The sequence below is a fragment of the Telmatherina bonti genome, assembly GCF_933228915.1.
Source record: "Telmatherina bonti genome assembly, chromosome: 4".
In the NCBI taxonomy this organism is placed as follows: Eukaryota; Metazoa; Chordata; class Actinopteri; order Atheriniformes; family Telmatherinidae; genus Telmatherina; species Telmatherina bonti.
The window spans coordinates 8712094-8738439 of record NC_136622.1 but is presented as its reverse complement, the minus strand read 5'-3'; the positions used below and the strand labels follow the sequence as shown (position 1 = coordinate 8738439).

General features: G+C 40.2%; 4 protein-coding genes across 4 annotated transcripts in view; 2 read left to right on the top strand and 2 right to left on the bottom strand.

Annotated features, from left to right (window-relative positions):
* Positions 1–26346, top strand: part of LOC306755498 (6-phosphofructo-2-kinase/fructose-2,6-bisphosphatase-like) — a gene marked incomplete at its 3' end in the record, with an annotated part of 158060 nt that overhangs the window by 12659 nt on the left and 119055 nt on the right. The window lies entirely within an intron of this gene.
* On the bottom strand, positions 224–4194 carry LOC306755323 (ciliary microtubule-associated protein 3-like; the record flags this gene model as incomplete). Its single annotated transcript, XM_079239676.1, has 4 exons — positions 224–292; positions 946–1063; positions 1134–1264; positions 4045–4194. 4 exons carry the CDS (start codon positions 4192–4194, stop codon positions 224–226), a joined length of 468 nt encoding a protein of 155 aa, XP_079095802.1.
* On the bottom strand, positions 6253–13538 carry LOC306755480 (V-type proton ATPase subunit S1-like). Its single transcript, XM_079239875.1, has 10 exons — positions 13397–13538; positions 12578–12698; positions 11574–11648; positions 11293–11486; positions 11171–11208; positions 10987–11072; positions 8511–8740; positions 8392–8427; positions 7091–7328; positions 6253–7019 (listed from the first exon to the last, which is right to left on the bottom strand). The coding sequence occupies exons 1-10, from the start codon at positions 13507–13509 to the stop codon at positions 6807–6809; spliced, it is 1344 nt and encodes a 447-aa protein (XP_079096001.1). The 5' UTR covers positions 13510–13538; the 3' UTR covers positions 6253–6806.
* On the top strand, positions 15622–24570 carry gdi1 (GDP dissociation inhibitor 1; the record flags this gene model as incomplete). Its single annotated transcript, XM_079239592.1, has 11 exons — positions 15622–15887; positions 16755–16862; positions 16996–17095; positions 17327–17461; positions 17543–17741; positions 19820–19951; positions 20027–20126; positions 20201–20372; positions 22107–22251; positions 22342–22396; positions 24418–24570. Exons 1-11 carry the CDS (start codon positions 15843–15845, stop codon positions 24568–24570), a joined length of 1344 nt encoding a protein of 447 aa, XP_079095718.1. The 5' UTR covers positions 15622–15842.

The window sequence follows — 26346 nt, the reverse complement described above, 5'->3', positions numbered from 1 at the left end:
AGAGTGGAAACGTGCTGGGATCGCAGGGATGGACCTGTGGGACCAGTCCTGCTGAGAGACATCTGTCAAACAGAGCTGTGTGACCTTCCCACAGTGTACATACGTAGGCAGAAGTCATTTTGTGGAACGTACAGGATCTGCAGGAGGAAAATCTGTTTTTTTACATTTTTGGTTTTATTGATGAGTAAAATAAGATAAAAAAGAAAGCTTGGTGTCACTGTGGTCAGTCGTAGTATAAACTCAGGTAGGCCAGTCGGCGTCTCTCTTTCAGGAAGTCCTTCTCACTGGTCAGCTGGGGAGAAAAACACCAGAGTCCAGTCAGCTTCATCCAGAAGAGGATGCTGCTTGTCTTCCACGTAGATGGGTGACAAACACACAGGCGTGCCGAAGCCGAGCGGTCATGCTCGAGTTTTTAACGTGATCAGGGTTTTTAACTCTGTTTTTAAACACTACATCAATGATCTGGTAAATATTGGTTAAACTTAATATAAAAAAAAAAACTTCTTAATGGCGAAATGAGGGGAAAATGAACTGGTTATGTATTTAAAGATAAAACAGCAGATCTTCCATTACAAATGAAATTTGTAACGTCTCTGACGTTTGTTAAAATCCTCAGCAGTTGAACCTCAGCGACGTTTTATTATCATTCTGATTAATTCCAGAGTCAGAGATGATCAGTAAAAAGATGCTAAAGGGATGAAAATTGTTTGTGTTGTTTGGCTTGGTTTGTCTAAATTTATAAGATCATTTTAAAAAAAAGATCTTTTTCCAGAATAACATAATTTTGCCTCCAAAAACGTTTTTTATATGAATTTATTTTTTTTAATGGCATTTTCTTGTTGAATTGATCAGATAAAACATTATTTATACTTTAAATTGATGAGTTTATGGAAAAATATCTTCCCAGTGATATAATAATCAGTGAGGATGTGTGGCCGCCCTCACCTTCCCCCTCAGTGACTTCTTCTCTAACGGGGGCAGCTTGGACCAGTCCGGCCTCCCGAAGCACATGGGCCAGCTCACCTTCCTGTGGGTCACCTGGTGGACGGCGAAGCCTGCTGGGCTGCATCACAGAATAACACGTCAGCTCCGTGTCGCTTCTCTCGCGGGTTGGTTGTGATTTGGTTTCTCACCCCGGGGTCTCCTCAGCTGCGACACGTCTGAATCTCTGCGCGGTTGAACTGAAAGGTGTTTTTCCAGGAGGAGGGACTAGGGACTGGTTCTGGTCCGGCTGGTACTGCTGTGGTGAAGGGGTCACCGTCTGCTGAGTGGCAGGACGCATTAAACGGGTCTTTGGTTCTGTTTTATGAGAACTTAAAGTGTCAAAACAAACTATTTTTCAATTTTTATTATTTACAAAGGGGGGGGGGAAATGAAAGAAAACAGAAATTATTAATTTCAACGATAAATTCTCACAAACTGACCAAACTTTCCTTTCAAACAGCCAAACTGAGTCTAGTCCAGTGTGATGCAGCGGTGAGGAAGTCTTCCTGCGTTCCTCCACAGTGCAGTACTAACGCACAGAGGAGACGTTATATATCTGTTATCTTCACTTCCTGTAAACTTCTCACCACGCTCACATCTTTGTTTTATTTCACTGCATCTCTCAGTACCCAGGGAACACTTAGAAGACATTTATTATGTGTAGAACAGGACTCATGATGAGTCTGTCTAAAATCTGTTTTATACTAGGAGTCGAGTTAAAACTGTTTTTCTTCACGGCTTTGCTTGGAAGATGGGCCTGATGTAAATATCTGGGGGGGGGGGTTCACATTGTTTAGGTTTGGTTGTGACGATTCAATTCAGAATTGTTTCTCGATTTAAACAGATTTTCAATTCATAATCTTCTCAAAAGGTGGGAATTTCCCTTGTAACTTCGTTCTTCTATAAACCAGAAAGAACTGAGAAATTATTCACGATGATTTGATTTAAATCGTAACGTGTACTAAACTTTTTCTGCTCATCATTTTTCTTCATTTCAATGAGTAAAAAACAAAAAGTAATCAGACCATCATTCTGCTACAACTCTGGTCCTTGAGCGCCACAGTCCTGCAAATGTTAGTCTCGCTGCTGCAACACACCTGGCACACATCAGACCTGATTAGCAGACTTGTGCAGCGCTTGACATAAAACTCTGCACCAGTCTGCTAATTAGCCACTGATTTAAAGGTGTGTTGCAGCAGGGAAACTCCTAACATTTGCAGGACTGTGGCACTCGAGGGCCGGAGTTGCCGACCTCTGTGCTACGATAATATCCAAGAAGAAAAGTAAAAAGATGAATAAAAACAATGAAAATGACAAAAATTTATAGTGGATTATTTTTATTTATTTGAAAAAACTTTTTTTTTAAATTTTTTTTTTTTTTTAACAAAATCCAGATTTTTAATTTATTATTTTTATTCCACACCACCTTCTGTCTTGATGTGTGAACCTATAAGTGTTGTGGAGTACAACAGGTCTGTTTTTGTAAAAAGCATGCTGGGACTAACGGACAACATACTGGGAAAATGGGTCAGGATTCCTCGCCAGTGGCATGATATTCTTTTAGTTCCCAACAGATTCATGAAAATGTTGCTCAGTTTACCTGATGTCACCTTACCAAAGCAGCAGGTAGAGCCAGTTCAAAGAATAAAGTGTGACCTTGGGTGACACTTGTACATATTCTCATAGTTAACTATAATCAATATATGAACATATTCAATATTTCTATATCTGAACTTTTTTTACTATAAATATACATTTTCTAAATTCTAAATGAGACTGTATATAGAAAGATGGTTGTGAGCATTTCTAATGGAATCATGAAAACGGACCTTTGTAGCAGTGAAGCGAGCCGCTGTGTGTGCACAGGAACCGAACCCCCTCTTGCTGCCTGGTGTCCTCTGGAGGACATGAAGGATGCTTCCAAACTGAAGAAAGACCAGAACTATTACAGACTGTACACATGGCACCCAAATGTACTTACTGAGAAGAGGGAAACAATATGGCGGCTTGACTGTTTTTTACTTAAGAGTCAAAAATTTCACTTTAAATCTCATAATTCAGCACAATGAAACCAAGAAAGACAACAATCCACCCGTCACAAAAGTAAAAGAATTGAGGAAGCTGGAAAAAATACTTCTAGTAGACGAGAGTACAACAAAATAAACAAGTGAAATACTCAGTTCAACCTTCTTGGAAGCCATTATGGGAATAAAAACACTTTAATGAACAGTTTGCTGAGCTCCAGGAGGGAAGTGAACAAGCCGTACGACTGCTCGCTGATATATATATATATATATATATATATATATATATATATATATATATATATATAGATATATATATATATAGATAGATATAGATATATATATAGATAGATATAGATATATATATATATATATATATAAATTAGCTATCTACATAGCAGCCACCATATGTTATAGTTCAGTTCATAGATTCCCATAGATTTTAACTTTTATGTCATTAGTAGCACATGATGGTGATAATTATATTGTTTTAATATTTTATATACATAAATACTTTATTCATCCCTAGTGGGGAAATTCAGTGTGTTCCAACAGTTCATTTAAAAAATAAATTAAAGATTAATATTAAACGGTCTAATTGCTGCTGGTTAATGTTTATTACTATTTTAATGCAATTTTTATTAGCATAGATTTATTGTATTTATCATATCACTATTATATTTTATTTTATTAAATTAAAAAAGTCTATGGAGCTGTGCTCCAACACGCCTGGCCTATGGATCCCACAGCCAATAAAGTTCTGCACAATGACTGATAGAGTCTGGTGCGTTGGATCAGGTATACATGGAAAACCTGCAGGATTTTGGCCCCAAAGGGACACAGCTGACTTAAATAATCTTTCATTTAATCCAATGAAACATTAATAATGATAATGATAATTTTTTAAACATTTCTTCTAAATATTTATGTTAATATGTTTTATTGATATTTCATATTGCCTTTGCAGTAAAGATATTATAGGAAATAAAGGAATAAAACAAAACTTTGCTGCTGGATTCATGTTTGTCGGACCAACCAGATGGTTGTTGTAGCAGCCCGGACCCAGATGAGGCGCGTCCGGCCGGGACAGCTGGTTCCCCAGCCGGTCCGGAGCGTACTGGGCGGGGAAGAGCCTCCTGTCCTGGCCGCTGCCAAACGCCACTCTGCCCGGAGGAGCTGTTTTCATGCTGGGAGGAAAAGACGAGATAGGAAAGATAAAATACGGAGGCTTCGTGTTGGCGTCGACCTGTTTTCTGTTAATGTAACCATGGCAACATGAAGCGGTCCCTGGTGACGTCATTCGTTACTTTTTTTACGCAATCAACCCGGTAGTTTTAACTTTCCAAAATGTCATTTTAGCTTTTAGTTTTTTTTAAAACTTAAATCATGGCTTTTGTGTGATTTTTATTATTGTGATACTTTCCAAATAAGATAAATGAATATTTCCAGGAATTTATTTTGACGCTCAAAAGCTAAAAATGATATTTTGTAAATTTAAAACTACTACAGTAGTAGAGATAAACACGTTTATCAATACAATTAAACATAGTGTCAACAAAGACAGTAAGAGAAAAATTGAGGTCCGTTCACACAAAGATAATGTAAGGTGTGAGGCCACCATGAAGTTGTTAAAGTCTTTTCCAGAGGAAAACATTCCATTATGTTCAGATTCCAGTTTGCTTTAGTGGGAATTTTTCCTGTAAAAATGACTAAAGTACAAGAAAATATTCTTTCTTGCAGCCGTATATAGTATCTGTCTGACAAAGTACCAGTCATGACATCTTCACATGGATGACCCAAAAGCAAGGATGCAGGATTCAGTTCAAGGTTATGGCGGTGGGTTCCAACAGCGACCTTGCTGTGTATGTGTGGGTTCTCTCTGGGTACTCTGACTTTTTCCAAAAACATGCATGTAAGGTTAACTGGTTCCTCTAAACTGTTCCTAGGAGTGAGTGTGAATGATACTCTCTGTGTGGTCCTGTGATGGACTGGCGACCTGTCCAGGGTGTACCTGCCTCTCGCCGATGAACAACCTCCAGGTCTGCTGTGACCCTGAATTGAACTAAACGGTTTAGAAAATTAATAAATGGACACAGAAGACAAACTTTTTCAAAATAAGTTACTAAAGTTGCATTTTATCCATCAGATGCTTTTTATTTGTTTGAATGTTTGAATATAACACATTTCTAAGGCAGGATGATGTTTTTTTTTTTTATTTATTTTTTCAATCATTCTGACCAAATAGACTGAATTTATATTATGAGTTGAGTCAATCCAGGTGATCAGGATTACTGCACACGCGTGGAAATGAACATGTGTGGTGGAGTTTCATATTTTAGCTTTAGATATCTATATATATCTTTATTATATAATCCTTATGACTACTGCTGTGCTGAAGAGGTGAGGATGAACTTGAAAGCTTGGTCTAGTGCAGACATCTGGTTGACATCACCCTCTTCCTCCTCCTGTAGTGGTCGAGCTGACCTCTTCTAAGAAGCAACAAAATCTTCCTCTATTTAGACTAGCATTCATTTATGACATGCTATTGACATCCTTTATGCGATTGTTTAAATACTATAGTCTAGCTGCATTCAGAGCCCCTTCGGATCTCTGATAGTTCACACTTCTGAACGGGTTTTTCCAAATTGTAATTTGTAATTCTCTGTTCCTTCTTAGCTTCTATTCAATAAACCTTTTTCCTCAATGTGTACATCCATATAAGTAACTTCTAGATCTGGAAGTTTTATCTGATCTGAATGTGAAATACTGGAGCTGGGTTAAATCTTTCCACTGTGATAAACTTATAATGAACAGAGGTTAAACGCAGTTTAAACTGCAAATTAAATTTTCATAGATTTCAAGTGGTTTTCCAAAGAATAGGGAATTAAATGTCTCAAAAATGTACTTTTACTTATTTGCACAAAAATAAAGGGAAAAATGAAAAAGTGGGTTATTATGTTGGCATGATCCAGGTCTGCTCCACTGGACATCAGGTTGTGCAGAATGTGGAACCTGAGTTCGACTCCTCTGGTTGGAATCATAATGTAGTCTTTGTACAGCGTCATCTCCCCAGGTATACACACGGCTGTCCAAACTCTTCATAGTGGATTAAACAAAATATAAAAGCCAGAAAATCACAACAAAAGTTAAACTTTTTGTAAACGTCTTATTTACACGTGCTCTCCAGCATTATAATTCACCCCAGACGACTCAGGAAGTATTCCTTTAATCATCAGGTGGACATAAATCTGTAAATTAAAGACAGTGTACATGCAAACTGCACATCAACGTGTCCGACAGGCCCTCCAACAAGCAGTGACCCTCAGACTTCAGGTCATTTTAAGTTATTCACACAAACTCTTTGACACAAATAAATTATTTTATTGCAGTTTTAACTCGTGTGACTGAGCTGCGATCAGTAAACGCAGCTGGAATCATTAAACATCTGAAAGGCTGATCTGACATCACAATGACAACAGGCACTTCTTTAAGCAGGCACCAGCAGCTGCTGGGAGGAATCCCAACAAAATGAATGAGGGGAAACATTCATCTGGAGTAAGAGGCATTCTTTGGTAAAAGTCTAAATGATTTCATATCGATCTTTAAACACAGGTGCTAAAAGTGTAAAATCAATGTTGGCACTTGTGGGAAAAGAAAGATATTGGCATCCCATCACCTGGAGGGAGTTTAATGAAGGAGTCTCTGGAGAAAAGGGTAAAACTCTTAAAAAGAAGGGGGTCCAAAAGCAACTGCATGGCACGTCCAGACACCGGAGTGTGTTTGAGTGTTGGGACAGCTTCACTCCAACTGAGGCACAGAAATAGACGGACCTTTGGGGTCATCGAATCGATCCATGGTGTTCAGCTGCAGGATCATGTGCAGTCCGTACACCAGGATGAGCGTCATGAGCAGCGCCATGAGCAGACCCATCCAGATCCCCACCGTGAAGAAGCCTGCACAGTCGCTCGCGTACGAGAAGTTGGTTCCGTTGGCCAAACCGAAGCCCTGAATCTGGGACAGAAACATGTAAGAAGTGGCAGCCGGAGCAGCCTGGCTGCAGCTGGAAGAGGAACATGGGTTACCTGGAAGTCGATGAAGCGGAGACTCCAGTCAGATGAGTTCTGGCCGCTGGTGTCTGGGACCAGCAGGGCGTCCTGAAAGCTGCTGACGGACTGGCAGTGGAAGGAATACTCTGCAGGGGCGTAGATGCCGCGCCTCCCGCTGAAGGAAGCGGCCGTGCCGTCTGCCTCCAGCTGCACCGAGTCCAGGGTGAACCAGCTTCGGGCGGACACCGGATAGAAACGCTGACTCATGGAGAAACTGCAGAAGAAGGACGTGGAGTGTTTTAGTGAAAATAAAAGAGCAGCATTTACTTCTGAAACTGGAAAACAGTGTGAGCCATCATGAAACAAGAGTGGGATTGTTCACATCTGCCTCTGGGGGCTTTAAAGCACTGATGACCCAAGACCACAACATCAATTCAGTCTTTTAGGAAACGTACATTTCTTCTCTTTACTGGGAACCGAACGGGGACATCAGCTCTACATCCGTCTCACATGAGACCAGAGGGTCCCATAGCTAGGCCTCTATAACACGGACCAAATTATGCGAGTAACTTATGAAAGAGACAGACAAAAATGTCCATCTGTCTTCTGCGACAAGTGTAACTGGGTCTTTAGTTTGCTGCAGGGAGAAAATGATTTAAAGTTTCTGTAAAAACCTTCCTCCTGACGTCTGCAGTGTTTTTTTCTTATTAGATCAAAGACAGTCCAGTCAGTAACTGGTTAGTTTAAGAAAAATGTCAAATAAAAGTTTTGGTAGTTAATCATAACATATCAGAAACTACTTTCTCAATAATTCATGGAAAAATTTAAAAATTTGACATTATGTATGCCGCAGCTGATATTTCAGCCAATCAATCAGAGGACTGTCGTCACGTCTGAGTTTATAGAGAAAAAACTTCACTCTGATGGGTTTAACCTCTGGAAGAAATGCTTTTCCTGCTACTTTCACTCCCAGTCCTCTCATCTCCTGTTTGTATCTATAATAAACTACTGTTATAAATCTCATCCGTGGTGCGGTGTCCGTTGTTAAGCCAGCCGTAACGAGACACATGGAGGTACAAAGGCGGCGATGTGTGTCAACGTTTAAAACCAACATCCCAACAGGTAAAGGAGCATAAATGTGCTTTCACTCCTCTCCTCCGGCTGGTTTGACCTCCTAACAGATGGACTCTATCCTCACACGTCACTGTGAGGGACGATCTGAAGCTGGCATATCAACGCTGCCAGGTTAAGTTCCTGTTATTTACATGTGTTATTCTGATAGCAGCAAAGGAAATTCCTAAAATCCATCATTATGGGATGAGTAGTTCTGTTCTTACCGCAGTACGTGACCTGATGGATAATTCAGCACAAGCCTGTAATGAGAATAAAGTATTTTAGGTGAATTATATTTCATATTATCATTTTAATTTCATATTTTTTATCATAAACAGCTTACAATGAATTAGAGCTGTTACACGTGGATCCTGTTAAAGTAGGGGTTTGTGCAGCGAGGTCAATCCAGTTTGAGGGGGTCTTGGAGAAGCTGACGTTGAGATTCTGAGCCCACAGCATTATACAAGGACCATCAGAGGAATTATACACGATGGGCGGCTTCACATCCGCTTCTACAGCTTGCAGCAAGGACCGGCCCACCGGCTGGCTCGCCACAGACGTTTCTGGAATGACCTGGAAAATAAAACTGGTGTTTTATGTCCCGACAAACATCCAGAGTGTTTCTGGCCTCTTACTGATCACAGCTGCTGAAAAAACAAAAAGCATCTGGTTCCTGGCAGGTGGTAAAAATTCAGCCATCGTGCCAACATGGCGGTTTACAACAGGTTGGTTTTTATTCAACAAAATCTAACTATTTCAGGAGGTAAGAGAAGCACCTCCTGATGCTGCAGTGAGAACTGGATGAATGGTTTCTATAAACTGGACTGCGACGCTTAATGGCTAGGTCGTCTTGTCAGAAATATATTTCATGACTTTTCTTCAGCTCCAGGGGTCTTTTGGGGAATTCTGCTTAAAAATGACAAACCCAAATATGATCAATGATTCCTCTGTAATGCCAAACTCTTGAAATGATCTCGTTATAACAAATTTTCCAGAGGCGGAAGCATCACTGCATAGGGCTGTGACGATATGCTTTTGTCCCGATTTGGGTGCCGATCTGATTTAAATTGCGACTCTCACAGTTCTCAGATATTGCTGATTTTAGTAGAATAAAAACAAAAAAAAAAAAGTATAAAACTTTATTTTGTTCGTCATTTTTCTTCATTTCAATGAGGAAAAAACAAAACAGTAGCCAGATCATTATTCTGCTGCTACAATGCCAAAGAAGACAAGTATAAAAATCAATTAAAAACAATAAAAATGACAAACTTTATAGTGCATTCATTTTTTTTTTTTTTTATAAAAAAAAAAGATTTTTTAACAAAAATAAAATCAATTTTAAAATTGTGGAAAAAAAAACAAACAGATTTCCGATTTTTTGATTTGATTTTCCCACCCTATCACTGCAGATGCCACGGTGTCAGAGTAGCCGAGGGAAACTACGTTTTCTTTTTCACATTATCGTATTTTATTCATCTGATGCTCTGTGAGAGTGGAGGCAACTCCAGAAAAACATGACTCAGCGTGCGGACATGGTCTGTGCAAGGATTCACGGAGCTGAAGGGAAAGAGAGCAAAGTTGCAGAGGTTTCAGTAAAGAGATAGTCTGACGGTTTTTCGGGGGGGGGGGGGGGGTTGTCATGATGCACGTTCAATCGTCCAATCAAATCCATGGAAACAAGCAGAAAATAGTCATTTTGGATGGGAAGCTGATCTCACAGGACTCTGGGAAATGGAGGTTTTTTCAAGTAACTGGTTTTTTAGTTTCTTCTTCATGCGGGTCTTGTCCTCTCTTTTGCTAAATACTAGTGCATGGGGATATATTATATATTATTGGGGATATATTATTCTAATGGTTTGGCTGGTTTGACCAAAAAAAGGCAACGTGAACATGATCTCGGTCCGCATGGATACACCCCCCTACAACTGAGCCGAGTCCCCAATCGGACCAAGTCTAGCGGACTATCCTGATGTAAATGCATCCTAAGAGTACGATGGGAGGAAGAAGCTTCGGCTATCAGGCTCCTCTCTTATGGAACAAACTCCCAGTTTGGGTTTGGAAGGCAGACATCTTCTCTACCTTCAAGAATAACCTTAAGACCTTATTTTTGATAAATATAATAGTTAGAGGAGATCTAGTCGTTCCTTATTTATGCAGCCAGGCTTAGACTGCTGAAGGACGTCCCATGATGGACGAGCACTTCCTTTCCACCTGTCTGCTCCTTTTCATCCGTGTAAAAACATATGACAGTGTTGGCATCATTAAGATATTTCTGCAGGTCTTCCTGAAGCTGCATGTTGGTCTCTCTTCCGGTCCTCTCCACCCCGGCCAGTGAAGGCAGATGGCTGTCCTCCCTGAGCCGGGTTCTGCCAGAGGTTTTTCCTTCCTGTTAAAAGGGAGTTTTTTCCTTCCCACTGTCGCCTCATGCAGCTCAGGATGGAGGATTTTATCCAAGTCAAGAGCCGATGCAATCTGTTGGTTTTCATGAACTCGTATAGTTATCATGAATTGACTCAAATAGATGTTTCTGTAAAAGGTCCAGCGATGACGTTGTTGTAAAGTGGCGCTAAATAAAGCTGAATTTCATAAAACTGACCTTCTGAACTCCAGTAGAAGCAGTTAGGATAGACGCAGTTTTTTTATTCTGATATTCTGACTCTCAGGTTCTGTTTGTGTTCAACATGTTTCAACATGTCACGTTGTTGTGATTCAGCTACTGGAGCGACTTTAAAGACCCGGTGAGAACAACATGGTTTCATTCTGTGCCCATCTGTAAAACCTGAGAATTAACGCAGGAGTTTAGAATAAACAGATCTTACTCTTGAAGGCTGAAGTCCTGTGTATATGGCAGTGTACGGAAGATCTCTCGACTTCATGAAACGTAGAACTTTTCCAATAATTTCATCTGTTTACATCAAAAACAGATTCAAGTCAAGTCAAACCAAATACTTTGTTCACCAAAAAACAGCTGATGATGATAATTAAACACTGATTTAAACGTACCGTTGTCCTGAAAGACTTCTCTGCATGACTTGTACAACCTGTAAAAGCAAAACAAACATCAAATATGTCAACATTTTTATTCTAAGTAGCAGAGAGAACCGCTGACATGTTCCACGTCTTACTCGCTGCAATACGGCAGATTGATGAGCAGCAGGTTGCTGGCTGACGTGTTGATGCTCAGGTGTGGCAGAGTGTCAGCGTCTACGAGGAGAGGAGAAGCAGCCAGCGTCTCCTGCAGCAGAGCGGGGACGGCAGAGAGCCCAGCCCACTCCAGCGCAGGAAGTGTCACCGACGCAGTCGATGACTGGACTGCAGCCTGGAAGGAGGGAATGGAAAGAATGATCATCCGTTTTCATCTTTATTTAGGAACAACTACTGGATTATTTATATACAGAAAACCTACCTCAAGGTTTTTAAATGCACTTTCCTCTTTGTTTCCAAAGACTCCACCAAAGATGGTGAAGTCATCCTTACTGAGCTGAGTGCAAAGAAAAGACATTAATATTATTAGTTTATGAAAACCACAAAAATATTGTGCGTTAAATGGGAAGAAAAGAAAACTGCAGCATTATGGTGTCATGTGGGGCTGCAGTGATGTTCGTACTCCTGATTTCCTGCTGCTACAACCGTTTTTTTTTTTTTTTTTTAAATTTTTTAATTTCTCACATGGTCAAACAAAAGGTAATAACAAGACTTTACAGTACAAAAACAAAACAACCAGAGCAACATGCTCGAAAAGGAGCAGGAAAAAGACAATTTCTTGTAAAATCTGCCCCCGTTTCTTTTTTTTTTTTAAAGAAACACAACGCACCAATAAATGGTTATTGATTTTCTTTGCGATACTCAATGAGAAAAAAAAAATCACTGTCATAGCGTAGCATGCCATATGTCTTAAGTTCACTTTATAAATAGATAATTTCCCACATTTTAACTGTTAAAACAAAAATTTCCACAAATAAATAAAATTTCTCTTACATATCGTTATCACATTTACATGTACATAGGTGTATATACATACATTCATGTACATGTATAAATATGCACAGATGAAGCACGTACATATATAGACATTCACATTATACATAAATCAAAGTAATTCTGTCTTGTATGTTTGTAATATATGTTTTGTTTAGGATCATTTTTAATTTGATAAGAGTAGGACATGACTTGATATTATCACTTAAGTTGTTCCACAGTTTAACTCCAGTGGTTGTGATACAATGTATTTAGTTTGTGTGTTTACTTTATCTGTTTTTAGGATGTACCTTGTAGTGCATATGAACTCTCCCTCATCAGAAACATACTGGATACTTTGTGGTATTTTTTTTATGAACTACTGAATACATGAATTGTATTAACAACAGAGCAGGAATCGGGTGCTGTGCTTTTCATGTGACGGACCCTGACCTTGTCCTGCAGGAACAGCAGCACTGTGTGTGATCCAGAACCAAAGACAGAATAGAGGTAGGCACTCAGTTGTTCACTGGATGTTATGTGACCAGCTGTGGGAGAGGCCAGTGGGGGTAAACTTGGAAAACAAGAGAAGAGAAACAAATAATTCCCGTTATTAAAGTGTTTAAAACACAGTAGCAGCTGAAGAAGTGAACAAAGTCACATCTGTGGAACAAGATGTCATTGTTGTGATGGATGTTCATAAAGTTTAATTTTCCATTTAGATAAAATAAAAACAAATATAGAAGAAGATATCTGAAAACCTCAATAATATTCTTCCTGTAAGAAATGTAAACTATCAAAAAGCTCTTTGTTCTGCATTTCTCTGCTTCCTCTTTCTCGTTTAACCTCGTACATTTTACACTTCCATGTTTTCTTAGCAGATAAAAGGCCCTTACATAAAACCATTTTTTATTAATCTAGCTGTTATCACATTAAAATATAATGCAGTTAAATTGATTAAACCTTGACTTGTAAACATATATCTTACAAAACAGAGAGCTTTTAACCCATTATCACCAGTTAAAAGTGAAGAAGGCCGACTTTTTCCAGTTCAGGGATTAACAAGTTTAATCAGGGACCGACAGTGGCTCATTTCTGGTGACAACCTGTGGACTGAAGCCGGATTTTCCAGACCCAAGGCCACTTTTGTCACCACAACCATTCCTAGGTCAGCAGACAGCCATTAGCCATCTGTGCTAGCATTAGCATGCTACGTATATCACTTTAAAGTGAGTCTCGCGAACTAAGTAAAGAATAAAAAATAACTGTTACCTTTCGCTGGACCACATAAGAAGGGGCACTTGTGAAGTAGCGCTTCCTGTAGTTAAACAGGCAACGAAAAAGAAAATAAATCTTGTTTTCCAGGAGAACATCGGACCTGCCATTTTCTTTCAGCTCTTCCGCGATATTCAGGTCACGTGACTGCCGTGAATCAGCTGACAGTCACGTGCGGCGCGCGAGGACTTCCTGTTTCTTTCATTCATCCTGACCAGCCTGCAGCTGTTCGCAACACAGCGCTAGACTTCTGCTTTACGCCTATTTTACACCTTTTTCCGCAGCTAAACCTCGGCAGTGGATCTATGTCTGTGTCTATCTAATTGCATTTAACTTTGGGTATTAATAAAGTATTTAATTAAGTAAATTTTAATCAATTAAGGCATCCTGTTTATTAATTACTTATTAATAAAATGACTTAAGTATTTTTCATTTCATTACATGTTTCCATTCGTACAGACTTCTGCCCAGGGGCGCTGCCAGAACATTTTGGGTGTTATGAAAGACAATAGACCCCACCACTTGATCGCAAATTTTTGATTTTTGTTTTTGCTTCAAGCTGATAAAAAAACAACAACAACAACAACAACAAACAAAAAAAAACTTTTCATGGGGATAATACAGATCTAGGGCTGTGTTTAACCCTTTTTGGGCAAGTGACCATTTTTGATCACTTTGTTTCCTTTCATATTCAGCATGGAACTTTTTGTTGTTGTTGTTGTTTATGTAACAACAGAATGGAGGTCTTGGCTCATACCAGAAGGACAATTTTAGGCAAAAATTTCTAATTTGAAGTTATTTCTGTGAGTGCCCTATAAAGGGTTAAATCAGTGCATACATCAAACTAGGTTATTTTAATATAAATGGTTTATCAGTTTATATTACTGCTATATTTTATTACAACCTTTGAAAAAAGTATTTATTATTTCTAATAAAGGTTTAATGATTTTCTTATAAAGCTTGTACATCTTTTGGGCCCCTATCAAGTCATGGGGCCCTTACAATCTTCCTAATTTTTCCCCCCATATAACGCCTCTGCTTCTGCCACGAGTTTCCGGTCTGCTGTAATACTGAAGCTCATTTTAGTTCAGGACATTTAACTTGCTGAACGGTGATTACTGTGAGGAGAACCATACAAGATATGTATGTTAACAGTCCGTCAAACACTAAAGGAGCCACCTGGCAGCTGTCCATGGTGCTGATGTGATATACAGCTGTGCTCATATTTATTCATACCCTTTCATTAAAGAAGGAAAAAAAACAGCTGCCTGTAAAATAAGCTGAAATTGACTTACGTAATAAATAAAAAAATTTTATTTTAATTTTTTAATTCTGGTTCTATAGACTTTCTTTTTACAAAAACAAACAAATAAGATTATTTATTACATATTATATCACTCAAAAACTAATATTTAGTTGAACAATCCTTTAATTTTTCCGCTCCAGTCAGGTGTTTTCTGTTCCTCTCAGTCAGACTTCTGCACCTGTTGACAGGTATTTTGTCCCACTGTTCAACAGAAAAGTGCTATAATTTGTCCAGGACCAATTTGTTTGGTTGTTTTTTTCCTTTTTCTTTATTCAACTCAATTAAATGAAAAAACAAGGTCTTCTATTACTAAATTATATTTTTGCAAATTTTTACTTCTTGTTCCTTTTTTGAGTCTCCAGTTATTTGAGTGATTGTTGTAAATTCAGCCTTTTCTTTAATGAAAGGGAATGAATACATATGAGCACAACTGTAATAATATGCTGACATTTTATTACACATATGTTATGATAGCACTTTTTAAAGGATCATTTAAAACAACATGCCCAACTAAAAGCAATAACAGAAATAAAAATAACTAAAATGTTGCGTGTTTAAAAAGACATGCGTGTTTCCAGTGAAAGTAGCTCCCGTCACACAGCTGTGGCGGCGGAAGGATACCGCTGCCTGCAGCCGCGCTGCGCTGCGCTTACAACTGGGAAGGAAGGATAGAAAAGAAACAGAGACCACACATTTAGTCCTCCTCAATTTACAAAACACTTCTCAAACTCAAAAATGAAACTGTCGAAAGAAACTCTGCGTGAGTACAAAAAGCACGCGGTAAAACTGGCGCAAAGCGACATTTCCGCATTTCACTTTGACTCCATTGTGTTGCAAGATGGGAAAAGAGAGGAGGATCCGCACTACTTTCCGACGCGCAATGACATCGTTGTAGAGTGCTCCACGTTCAGGGCCATCTTTGGTCGTCCTCGCCGGTGACAGTGTGAACGATATATTCCACTGGTCATTAATGACACATGATTAATAAATAACATTTAACTTTATAAAAAGCCATTTAAGTAGCAACCTCAGAAAGGGAGAAGAATTCCCTCATTGGACTCAGTGGCATTCCTTCCTTCTGTATCCTTAATTTCTCAAGGCAAGAAGAGGGCGAGACGGGAGAGGCGGTGATACAACATGGATGAGGAATATGATGTGATCGTTTTGGGCACCGGACTCACAGTAAGTATTCCAGCCGGGTTTGGTGTGCAGGGAGCAGACAGATGACGGGTTTCGCCCGCAGATCGTCCTGCACCATCAGAAACATGATCAGATCAAGAAATACGGCTCAGACATTACAGCCGGGCCTCAGATGCACCCCAGTTCTCCAGGAGGTCTGGGTTTTTGCTTTATTTTAGTTCCCCTCTGCCTGGTTTCCCCCCCAGATTCCCACCCGGATCCGCGTTACACCTCGCAGCATCTTTTACGCGGAACCCCCACGGCCACAGACAGGCCTCCATCCTGAGGATGGCGCAGGCCGGAGCACCGCTTCACCTCCAGCAAACACACCCACAACCCAACACACCCTGACATGCGACAGAAATGCGACAGAAACACCCAGAAACACGCAAAAACACACCCACGCACGCGCTGCATGAGAAACTGAGACGTTCATCTGTATTTTCACAAACTCAAACAGAAAAATGTTAGTTTTAATTCATTTATTTATTTATTAAGATGTCAGATACCCCTGTTACAGGTCTCTGTTCATGACATGGGATCGGAATAAAGATAATAATAATAATTCTTATAATCATTATTATTATTATTATTATTATTATTACTGTTATTATTATTGTCAACAATAATAATAAAGACTTTTACGCATGCGCACGAGCCCTTTAGTCCGCTCTGGAGTCCGTTCAGTTTCTCCAGGGACTTCTTGTGTAAACATGAGGCGTTGTTCGTGTGAATGCGTGAACAAGCTGACCAGAAGGCAGCAGTTTGTTGGATTCAAACTGAGCAGACTTCATATTTTATTCATTTTTATTCTATTCATTCATCTTTATTTTTGTTTTGTTTTGTTTTAATCCCTGTTTATTTTTGCAGGAATGCATTCTTTCAGGGATCATGTCTGTGAACGGGAAGAAGGTTCTGCACATGGACAGGAACCCCTACTATGGTGGGGAGAGCTCTTCCATTACACCCCTGGAGGAGGTACGGGGCTCTTGAGATCTTTAAAACAAACAAGTATAATTGTTTTTGTCCTTCTGAACGTCTCATTTAGCTGCTGTACGTGGTTTACACACATCCTCATTGTTAAAGCCTAATAGATTTATTCTTCCCGCAGCTCTACAAGCGCTTTAATCTCCCTGATAGCCCACCTGAGTCCATGGGCAGAGGAAGGGACTGGAACGTCGACCTCATTCCCAAGTTTCTCATGGCCAACGGTCAGATTCAGATTGCAAACTAAGCAGAAAAATACCATAGTACTGTAAAAGTAACACATGAACTGGTGCGACTTCTTAACCCTAGAACACTAACGCAGCATGAGTTGCAGGTGAAAATCAGTGTAGCACGGGTAAAATTCACCCTGCTTTATGCTTTTGGGGTAAATGATGGAGGCAGAATGTGTGGAGGGTTGATCGGTAACAATCAGGTGCTCATTTCGGTGATTGCAGGCCAGCTTGTGAAGATGCTGCTGTACACAGAAGTGACACGATACCTGGACTTTAAAGTGGTGGAGGGGAGCTTCGTTTACAAGGGAGGAAAGATCTACAAGGTGCCGTCGACTGAGACCGAAGCGCTGGCATCGAGTAAGACCCGCAATTACACCTCATTTGATTTAATATTGAAAGCAGGCAGTGTTCATGCTGATCCTTTGTTTTAACTTCCAGATCTGATGGGAATGTTCGAGAAACGAAGGTTTAGGAAGTTTTTAGTCTTTGTGGCCAATTTTGATGAGAATGACCCCAAGACCTTCGAGGGTGTGGACCCTAAAACCACAACGATGAGGGATGTTTACAAGAAGTTTGACCTCGGTCAAGATGTCATCGACTTCACTGGCCACGCCCTGGCCCTCTACAGGACAGATGAGTAAGATCACGTCAGAAACATCCCTTCATGCTCCTGATGCTGCCTCATATTTCTGTGTATTTACAGTGAAAACAGGAAACCGCTGCAAGGATTTTCTGAGACATGAATATAAAAGCAGCATCTGAGTCAGAACCAGAGTTGGTTCAGTTCCAAGGAGCTTGAAGTGATTGGTTTTCTTTGTTATAGTCCAAATCCTCTGAGAGAAGCGTTCTGTCTTTTCATTAAATGGTCTCCAGACTTCTTGAACTTTCCAAAGTTCTTCTTTGGCTGTTTCTGTCTTTTCATCTGTTTTCTGTCCAGATGATCCCACGCTGTTTCAGTAATGTTGAGTTCAGGGCTCTGGGGAGGATCCATCCCCCATCAGACCTGTTACCGGTGATTTTCAGTCCAGGTCTTCTCATACAATCATTGTCAAAAAAAACAAAAAAAACCCAGTAGTTTTTCTGGTGAAAACGTGAAACGTGTCAGGTTATATCATGGTAGTTTTATTGTGAAAACAGCAAATGTATCAGGTTATATCATGGTAGTTTTATTGTGAAAACAGCAAATGTATCAGGTTATATCATGGTAGTTTTATTGTGAAAACAGCAAATGTATCAGGTTATATCATGGTAGTTTTATTGTGAAAACAGCAAATGTATCAGGTTATATCATGGTAGTTTTATTGTGAAAACAGCAAATGTATCAGGTTATATCATGGTAGTTTTATTGTGAAAACAGCAAATGTATCAGGTTGTAACGTGATATTTTTATTGTGAAAATGTGAAACGTATTAGGTTATAACGTGATACTTTTATTGTGAAAACAGGAAACACATTAGGTTATAACATGGTAGTTTAATTGTGAAAACGGGAAACGTATCAGGTTATAACATGACAACCAAAAGCTTATGGCTCTCCTTTCTTCTGAAAACTAAAATTAAAATAATAAAGGCTACATGAACAGCTATCCTGGGAGAATTAAGCTGCAGAGAGGAAGACATAAAAGTAAAAACCGCAGTTGTTTTACATTCCCCCATCTTGGGTACTTGTCAATCAAAAGGACACACCCCCAATTATGCTGAATTTCGTGAAGAAATTTCTTCTTAATTGATTTGTTTAAAAAAAATTCACTCCCCCCACAGTTGTCATGAAGGTAAACCTGACTTATTAAACAGAAAATGGATTTTTGTACCACACTGTAAAGATGTTTATTTCTGCTGAGAAGTTGGCCTTTTTAACATGGGAGTCTATGGGGATTTGCTCTGTTTTGGAGCCCCTAGTGGATGAAGGGGGAACTGCAGTTTTTGGCACTTCCACATAGGCTTCAGAAGGTTGCTGCTTGTGTTTGACACATACATAGTAGTGAAACAGTGGAAATAAATAAACTACACCACATATCTGGATTAAATGCAGTTTCTTCTATGTGGATGATAAGAAAAGGCATCAACCTCATGCTGAGTTGATCATAATTGAAATTGTTGCAGCCGCAATGAAAATTGCAATTAGCCATCAAACATCAGTATCATTTAAGCCGTTTCCCCTTTGTGCTACAAAGCTGCCAGTTATCCTGCAGTTGGTGAGACATATTGGATGTTTTTCCTTTATATCCTGCTATACAAGCGGCTGAATCTGCACATCTGTTAGTTTGGAGGGGATAGCTCTTCCTCTGTGCTTTGTCATGAAAACGCGGAAGGAAAACTAAGAACCACAAGCTGTAACACGGATGTTGCTTTCCTTCCTGATCTGATGAGATGATTCACACATGATCCCACATAGAAAGTCGTGATGTTGAGGCTCTTGATTATTGACAAATCAAGCCATTTGACGGTGTTATTAATAGTCGATTCATCGTGATATCCCTTGACTGGACTGAGCCTGTGTCCAAGGAGACATGGGTAAAGAACTTCAAAAGGCAGGAAAACTGTTTCTGATGACACATCAAAAGGTTTAAATAAATAAATATAATAAATATGAGGAAATGAATGAAGTTTCCGGTTTATTTATGATCATCATAGCTGGTGTCCTGATGTCTGTCCACTCAGTTGCAGTCTGTCACCAGCAGTTTTGTTGGGCTCATGCTTTCCTCTTTGACTTCAGCTATCTGGACGTTCCCTGTTTGGAGACGATCAATCGGATCAAACTCTACAGTGAATCTCTGGCCCGCTATGGAAAGAGCCCCTACCTCTACCCGCTCTATGGCCTGGGAGAGCTGCCACAGGGCTTTGCCAGGTATTTTAGTCATATTCTAACATTAAGATGAAGTTTATTGTCTCTGGTGGTAAATGAAATGATCTGTCATCGCAGACTGAGCGCGATCTATGGAGGGACCTACATGCTGAATAAACCAGTGGATGAGATAGTGATGGAGGGCGGCAAAGTGGTTGGAGTCAAGTCAGAGGGCGAGGTATGCCCACGCCGACCTGTTGTGGGGTTAAAAGTGTTGGGACAAGCTTAATGACTGCCTCCTTCCTGCTGCAGGTGGCTCGCTGCAAGCAACTCATCTGTGATCCCAGCTACATCCCGGACCGTGTCCGTAAGGCGGGTCAGGTGATCCGCGTGATCTGCATCCTCAGCCACCCCATCAAAAACACTAATGACGCCAACTCCTGTCAGATCATCATCCCCCAGAATCAGGTCAACCGTAACTCAGGTGAGCATCACCCGCAGCAGTATTTTCCCCTTTTTACAGTAGTTTTCCGTCTTCAGTCGTAACAGACAAGTCAAGCCATTTATATGTTGTGATCTGTTTAAGAAATCTTGTGTTTTTTTAAGCTCTTTATATTTTTTAACTCAGTGGTTCCCAAAGACGTCTTTTAAAGTGTCTGTATATGGAAAGCTGATTTGCTGGCAAGGTGTCAAGGTGCAAAGAGTGCGCACCCCGAAGACTCCCCAACCCACGCACCTGGCCAAGTCGGCCCCAACATTTTGCAGTATTAAAAGATGAGCCAAAATGCTCCAAAACGCACGGGACTCTGCTACAACAAGGCCTGGGAGCCAATAAGCTAAACTTTTCATTACCACTGAATAAAGAGGTTTACTAATGGTTCTGTAGTGACCTGGTTGTAATGAAGAGTTTACGTGTGGTTCTGTTAAGTAATTATCAGTCTTACTTGCAAAAGAGGATTTTTTATTTTACCTATAAAAAGGTGAAAAAGTAAAAACACAGCATAGTACTTTGTAGAAATGTTTCTCCCAGAAACAGAAAAAAACTAGAAAGCAGCTGCTGAAGCTGCTTGAACAGGGAACCTTAAAGAAGACTTTCTTTCATATTCCTCTCACATCTAAATGAGAATGTCAACACCAGATTTATGTGCAAAACTAATCGGATACCAACATTTGAAGAACAGACAAGTGTCTGTTGATGAGTTTCAGTGAACATGTTTCCATCAATGAGTGTCTACGGACATATTTCCACCAAAACCTGTCCGTGGACATGTTTCCACTGATGTTTTTCCATTGATGCCTTTCCACGAACAGGTTTCCAGCAGTATATTTCAGTGGTCCCATTTCCACAGACATGTTTCTGTTGACCTGTTTCCATGGACCTTGTTTCCATAACGAGTTTCCATGGACATATTTCCATTAATATATTTTCATGGCGCACTTTGCATGGACATGATTCTGTGGACACATTTCCACGATATATTTCAGGACATGTTTCCATGGACCTGTTTCAATGAACTCATTTTCATAAACTTGTTTTTATGGACACGTTGTCCCTTTATACGTTTCCATGGACCTATTTTGAAGGACATGTTTCCATGGGAACGTTTCCATGGACATGTTGTCCATGGACACGTTGTCCAAGGACACATTGTCCAATTCATGTCTCAATTGTCTATGACCCCCTTTTGATGGACCCATTTTAATGGACGTGTTCCTGTGGACTTGTTTCAATGAACCCGTTTCCATGGACCTGTTTCAATGAACTCATTTTCATAAACTTGTTTTTATGGACACGTTGTCTCTTTATATGTTTCTATGGACCTAGTCCGATGGACATGTTTCCATGGGAACGTTTCCATGGACACGTTGTGCATGAACCATTTCGATGGAGCCAATTCCATGGACTTGTTTCTATGGACTTGTTGTCCATGAACCATGGACACGTTTCCATGGACACTTTGCCCATTGATACTTCTCAAGTAGCTAAATAAGGCTGTACAGAGTCAGCAGAAGGGACCGCAGTGGACTACACTACTTGTTGTAATTCAGTAGTTGAGGAATCAAGCACTGTGGACACAGGAATAAAACTGAAATTCTAATAATTTTTGTAGAAATTACATTAAACTTTACATTAAACTTTTAAATTCAAAATAAAAGCAGGTGACGTTTGCAATCTGTCCACTTTAATCTTCCCTTCATGTCCGTCCCTTTTCTACAGACATCTACGTCTGCATGATCTCTTACGCCCACAACGTGGCGGCCCAGGGGAAGTACATCGCCATCGTCAGCACCACAGTGGAAACCAGTGAACCCGAGGCCGAGATCGAGCCGGCCCTGGAGCTGCTGGAGCCTATTGACCAAAAGTCAGTCACATCTTCACTCAGCATTTCCTTCATATATAGTTAATTAAGAAAATGTTGATAAAAGATTTTTTTTTTTCTGCGTTTCTACAGGTTTGTGGCCATTAGTGACCTTTATGAGCCCACAGACGATGGTACTGAGAGCCAGGTAAGATGTTTCTCTACCAGAAGAAATGCGGAATATTCTGTACTTCTACTGTACATGCCCTGCTGCATTCACAGACAAGGCTGTTAATGCGAAAACAGAAGATTCTGTGTTTTCATAGCTCTGTTAAATTCATGTTTAGAAGGAAGGCTGGTTTATGCCGGGGGTGTGAAACACTTGATCCAGTTCCAACTAAATAAAGGACTCGTCTCGTAAATGCCAATACTTTATAATTGGGCTGTTAAAATGTATCCATTAATGCAAATAAATTCATCTGTGGAATTCATGAATAATTTTAAAACACAAACAATAGTTATTACTCATACCATAAAAATCCAAATTTAGCATAAGAAGCTGATTTTGGCCATAAAGGCGTCCCAACGGCCGTGCTATGGACTGGCGAGCTGTCCAGGGTGTACCCCGCCTTTCGCCCAAAGACTGCTGGGATAGGCTCCAGCTTCCCCGCGACCCTTCATTGGATTAAGCGGTTAGGATGATGAATGAATGAATGAATGAACGAAGGTGTCCCAACGATGAAACAAACCTTCCAAAAACTCTTTTATCATCCGTATTTATGAAGATGCTGGCTGTTTTCTGCCTTACATTAATCTATCAATGTTATCACATTAATATTGTGGCTGTTTGGATTGATCTGCCCACCAATAGTTAGCAGAGCTTTGAAATTGATCCTGCTGACTTGTTAACTTTTAACTAATAAATCCTGAAACCTTCATCCTTCTTTGTCTTAAATATCTGATTTTTATTCTGTTAAGATTTACGGACGATGTTTGAACTGCGACTGTCTGAAGAATACTGCTGTTTAAAACAGTTTTTTTTCTCACTTATTTGTATCTTTCCAGCAGAGCTGAACCGTTGGTTCAGTTCAATTCAATTCAACTTTATTTATATAGCGTCAAATCACGGCAATGCCATCTCAAGATGCTTTACAGACAGGAAAGAAAAAAAATAAAATCCAGCAATCAATGGATTGTATCGTGTGACGTCAGTAGATCCACCCTAACCATTAGGGGTGTGAAATCAAATCGAAAAAATTGAATATCAGGATGTTTTGCTTCACAATTTTAAAATTTATTTTTTTGTTAAAAAATCTTTTTTTCCCCAAATAAATACAGACAATCCATCCAAATTCTTTGTCATTTTTATTGGTTTTTTTTTTTAAATTAATCTTTTTACTTTTTCCTAACTGAAATTAGGAAAAATGACTTACGAAAAATGTTTTGTACATTTTTTTTTTTTAGTCTACCAAAATCAGCAATACTGCGATGGACTGGCGAGTTGTCCAGGTTGTACCCTACCTTTTGCCCAAAGAATGCTGGGATAGGCTCCAGCTTCCCCGTGACCCTGAATCGGACTAAGCGGTTAGGATCATGAATGAATGAATGAAAAATCAGCAATATTAAAGAATCGTGAGAATGGCAATTTTAATCGACTCGGCACCCAAAAAATCTGAATCGAACTGGAACAACATTTGGGACAAAAGTATCATCACAGCCCTATTAACCGTACCGTACCTTTTCCCATGGACATACAACTGAAGGGGCCCCGAAATTCTGCAGTTTGGTTTGGTTGTGTTGGACAGTTTTATCATGAAAACACACAAACTGGCGTACCCAGCCGTACCGGTCTGAACCGAACCGCTCAATGGAAATGGGTCTTTAGTTCAATTTAACACAGAAAATTCAAAATCCAGTTTTGAATCATCAATTTTTGCGTGTAACAATGCAATTAACCAAGATAAAACTTTTTAAATGTTCTTCAGCACCAAAACTGAAGCAGACTTGAGAAAACTAAATATAAACACACTTTTAAATGTGTATTTCTAGTTTTTATAAGATTTTATTTGTAAAATTAAATTCACAGTAAATGTTTCAGAAATTTGGATTTTGTACTTGAAATATTTGTGGTGCTGTTATGTTGTGGACTGGTAAAGCTTTACTCTGACAGCGTAACATCCTGGCGAACTCAGCGGTAGAATCTCACTGTGGCTGCTTTGTCGTTGCCAGGTCTTTGCCTCCAGCTCCTACGACGCCACAACTCACTTCGAGACCACCTGCAACGACATCAAGGACATCTACAAGCGCATGACCGGGTCCGACTTTGACTTTGAGAACATGAAGCGCAAACAGAACGATGTGTTTGGGGAGGATGAGCAGTGAGGGGTCGAGGGAGGGGGAGGGCTTCTGAGGGAGGAAAAGGAAGTGGGGGCGACGAACAGTGGAGAGGCGGCAGATCCTGTGGGAGACGGCCGGACTCTGCCTCTCTTCAGCCGTCTGCCTCCATGACCTTAGTCTGTCTTTCTCTCCACACATTCAGACACATAAACGCTCACAAACACTCACCGTCTCTTCCTGTCACTGAGAAGCAGGTTCATGAGCTCTTTAACTCATCGTAGAACTTACAGAATAATCATGTTATTATCATTAGACTTTATGACTTGTTGTTGCAGATTTTTAGAGCATTTCATTCTTTCTTTCACGTCTTTCTCTTCATATCAGACGTTGGGTGGATGGAAGTTTGAAGTTTGTGGCCTAACGTAGAATCCTCTGGAAGGACGACTTCCAGCTGACGTGCATGCATCTTTTACACACGGTAGTGCTGTACATACAGAACCGACACGGCGGTTTGAAGGCTGGACCGCTCAGCCCCGCTTTCACTCCTCTCCTGCTTCGTCTTTTTCATGTGTGGCTCTTTTTTGGGAAAATCTGCTGGCGGGGCAAAACCCCTGATGAATCAATGGGCTATTCTGATTGTGCTCATTTTGCAATGCTGTTGTGTTCCCTGTGCTAGCAGGCAAGCTAACAGGGGCTATTACCTGTCCCACCCCCCCACCCCAGCCCCGTCCCAAAAATAAAAATAAAAATAAAAACAGATTATTTGTTTATGTTTATCTGTAATGTCAGTTTAAATAGTTTACTTACTAACATGTTAAATTATTGAAGGATTTAGTTTCTGTGTGGCGGGTGAACGTCTCACTGGCTGAAGTTATGAAGTTTACGGAGCAGCGGTCCGAACTGTGGTCTTCACGTGGAACATAAAAAAGGGAATGTCAGGAACATTTACGGAGGCTTTCTATGCAGTGCTCTGGAAGGTGAGGGATGAAGGAGGTGCTGAGATGGGAGGAAGTGCGACACGGGAATCAGGACGTAGGTGGGAATTCTGTGGGTTTGACCCGGGACGAGAATGAAGACTGAAATTTCAGCTCACAGTGAAATTCACCTGATTGTGTTTTGGTTGTTTGACCCTTTGTGGTTGTAGTGAAGATAGTTTTTCTTCTTGGAATTAAATGGGAAGTAGAAGGAGAGGCTGGAAAATTCCCGTCATGCAAAGAAGTCTGAAGCCACAGTTGCAGTCCCGCCCCCTTCAGGATGGCCCGAGATGGTTCTGTTTGATTTTTTTAGCCTTAATTTAGGGTCTACGTCGGATGTTTGGACCCTACTGGAACATTTGGGAACATTTGTTTGGACTAACTGGTCGCGGCAGGTCGGTTTGGTGCCAAAAACGCTGTTTCTGTGGTTATAAAAAGTTCATTTCTGTGGTGTGTGCAGGTCTGATCTGGGGTTGGGGGGTCATCATATATCTGCACCCCTGCAGCCGGATCCATCTGTGGCTCGGCTTGTTAAAGACAACCAGATAGTAAAGAAGCGGTTGTGTTGACCCCCCTGTCCCATCGACTGATCCCTCAGCAGCTCGGGTTCGGATGCTGATGTGTCTTATTGTTCTGATCTATTTATTTGAATTGTGCTGACGTCCTGTGGAAAGGACGTCAGACGCTGAACATGCTCTCAGTTTTACCGTCGAATGAAGAAGTGGATCATAAAAGTGTTGTTTTGGTTTGTTAATTTGCTGTGTTATGTTTACCGAGTGATCATTCCATTTATTGTTCTTTTAGCATTCGTTAGAAACACTCAGCAACATTCCGCATTGTGTGAGAT